Source organism: Colobus angolensis, unplaced genomic scaffold, assembly GCF_000951035.1.
Source record: "Colobus angolensis palliatus isolate OR3802 unplaced genomic scaffold, Cang.pa_1.0 Scaffold43, whole genome shotgun sequence".
NCBI lineage: Eukaryota > Metazoa > Chordata > Mammalia > Primates > Cercopithecidae > Colobus > Colobus angolensis.
The window spans coordinates 370,605-373,198 of NW_012117710.1; the positions used below are offsets into that span (position 1 = coordinate 370,605).

The window sequence follows — 2,594 nt, forward strand, 5'->3', positions numbered from 1 at the left end:
TGGAGAGATCTGCCCCATTGCTTAACCCTGAATATCAGGCAGGGAATCCATCAGCCAGGTGAGAGCTTCACTGCAGAAACTCAAACTTCCCAGGCAGAATGGGACGCCTGGACCACGCCCAGAGGACCTGGCTGGCCTGTGTGTGTGGACTGCAGCCAAGAGCCCTCATCCGCCCAGGAGAAGGGGCGTGAGGCCAGAGAGTGACCCTGTTTCTCTCCCTCCTTCCTGCAGCCATGAAGTCGGGGGGCACGCAGCTGAAGCTCATCATGACCTTCCAGAATTACGGGCAAGTGCTGTTCAAACCCATGAAGTAAGTGCCGAGGCCTGTGGGCCGGGCTCCTGCTGGGGGGGGGGGCCGTGTCTTCTCCCAGGGTGTTTTGGGGGACTGTGGGTGACCACTCTCCACTCTCCCCATCGTGGCAAACGAGCAACAGAGGTGGCCTCATTTTCTCTGCTCTCCCATGGCCTCCCCACCTCATCCCTTTTTATAGGACTGAAAACCTACTGCTGGTTATTCTTACCCTGTGAGAATAAGCATTTGTATTTTAAACAAGTAACCTGGAATGTGAACACCAAAGAATGCCTCTCTGAACGGGGTGATGTCCGCACCTTCCCAGCACGCCTCTGCAGCCCGTACACCTTTCCTACAAAGGGCCGGACGCAGCTATTTCAGGCTTTGCAGGTGCACGGTCTCTCCCCAGTATTCAGAGGGTGTTCCTAGCCCCCGAGCAGCCAGACGCAGTCCGTGGCGATGGGGGAGGCCGAGTTCTAATAAGTCTTCATTTATGCAACAAAATGGGCTGGATGTGGTCCAGTGAACAGTGTGCCCTGTTCTGGATAAAATAGAAACCGTGTCACCAAAACCAGTACCACAGCGCTCCGTGGCACGTGACACCTCGTGGTGAGGGGAGTTTGGACCTCTGGCCACCCCAGCAGGTTCAGCGAAGTGGCTACGGTGTGGGTCTTGGGCTTGCTACCTCTGGTGGGCCAAGGTTGTCCTGCGATCTTCTGTTAGTCCCAGACGAGGCCATTTATGCACTGGCAAGAGAGATTTGCTGTGTTTCAGGCACAAATGCCCTGAGGGACACGCAAGTCATGCCAGGGAGGCTGCTGGGCTGGGCGGGGCCTGTGGCAGGCCGAGGGGTGTGCGTCCCGCAGGAAGGGGTCAGCGGCCTGTCGGCTCACCGGACCTTGGCCATCTGGCCTGATTTCTAACTTTCCAGAGAAGCTAGAAATACGGATTTTTAAAAATTGTTTAATCTTGGTAGTAACTAATTCAGAAGCTCGTAATATACTTTGCAGGTCAAACAAAATAGAGCTGCCTGCTTGCAAGTTGTGGCTGGAGGCAGCTGTTTGCAGTTGGGCTTGGTTTCTGGGCCCCTCATTTCTCTGGACAGAGGTTCTGGAGGGACTCAGAGGGAGGTGGCCCTGCTCCGGGCTTCCCCCAAGACCCACAAGTCTGGCCTCAGACCCGGGGCCGCCTGGAGCTGGTGGGTGAGTCACAGTCCTGTGCCCGAGCCCGGGACCAAGGGCATCCCCGCTCACCCAGGGCCGAGGAGCAGCCGTTCACCAAAATTACACAGAGGCCATCGGAGCTCAGGGCCTGAAGCTAAGGGCTGCTGCCAGGGGTGGGATGAACACGTGGGAACTGACCCGCTGCCCCCACGGGTCTCACGGCCAGCCCAGCATGGGGCCTGAGATCATAGGCTCTTCCTTCGCTGTTTCTGTGCGTGGATATGAAACAGCCTCCTTGGGCCTCTCGTGGCCTCTGATCCCGTTGAGGAGGCTCAGCTGGGAGAGACGGCGTCGCCCGGAGACCTGAGGGTCTCCTGGGTTACGCGAAGGAGCTGTTTGAAGACCCCTCCTTTCAGGGTGCCGTGGTGTGGAGTGGGGGGTGGGCAGGAGACAACGGAGCCTGGGTGGCTGCTGCTGGGTGGACCCTCCCTTGGCGGTAACGGGAGCGGAACAGCCGCTGAATGGCGGCGTCCGGCGTCTTCATCTCCCTTGAGCTGGCTCGAGCCGCAGGCATGGCGCCCACCTGTGGGTGCGTTTTCCAGCCTGGCAGATGTCTCTAGGCTGGAGGGGTGGCCCCGTCACCCTGAGCTACGGGACCTCGGGGTGCTGTGCTCCGGTCACAGAGAGGAGTGTTGCGGGCGCCGGCTTGTCTGGCCCCTATTTCATGGTCTGCGTGAATCCCTGAGGCCCCATTTCTCATCTCTGAGGAGGTGGAAAGTCCAGCTGTGGCTGGCGGCAAAACAGTGACATTTGTGGGGCCGCTGCTCTGCGCCAGGCCCCGCAGTAACCAGCGTCTCGGGCACTTGGCAGCTGTGGGCCCAGCCTGTGCTTGGGGCTTATATACAGAAGCCTTTATGTTCGTCCATCCTCACGTGGCCCTGTGGGTTGTAGGATGTGGCGTTTACGGCCATTCCCATCACTGAGGGAACTGGGGTTTGGAGAAGGAAAGTAGAGACCAGAATCCAGTGTCCCCTTAAGCCCAGGGTGCCCGACCTACCCTCCACCTCCCCCAGCCTTCTCCCTTCCTCCTCCCCTGTCAGCCTCCCCGGGGCCTCCTCCCAGCCTCCCCCAACCTCCCC

At 59.3% G+C, this 2,594-nt stretch overlaps 1 protein-coding gene across 1 annotated transcript in view; it reads left to right on the forward strand.

The window, feature by feature from the left end:
* The window catches only part of FAM20C (family with sequence similarity 20, member C), a 233,187-nt gene that overhangs the window by 184,389 nt on the left and 46,204 nt on the right, over positions 1-2,594 (forward strand). Inside the window, exon 3 of the mRNA XM_011956990.1 lies at positions 232-310. Coding sequence (XP_011812380.1) covers positions 232-310 — 79 coding nt within the window. The remainder of the gene's footprint in view (positions 1-231; positions 311-2,594) is intronic.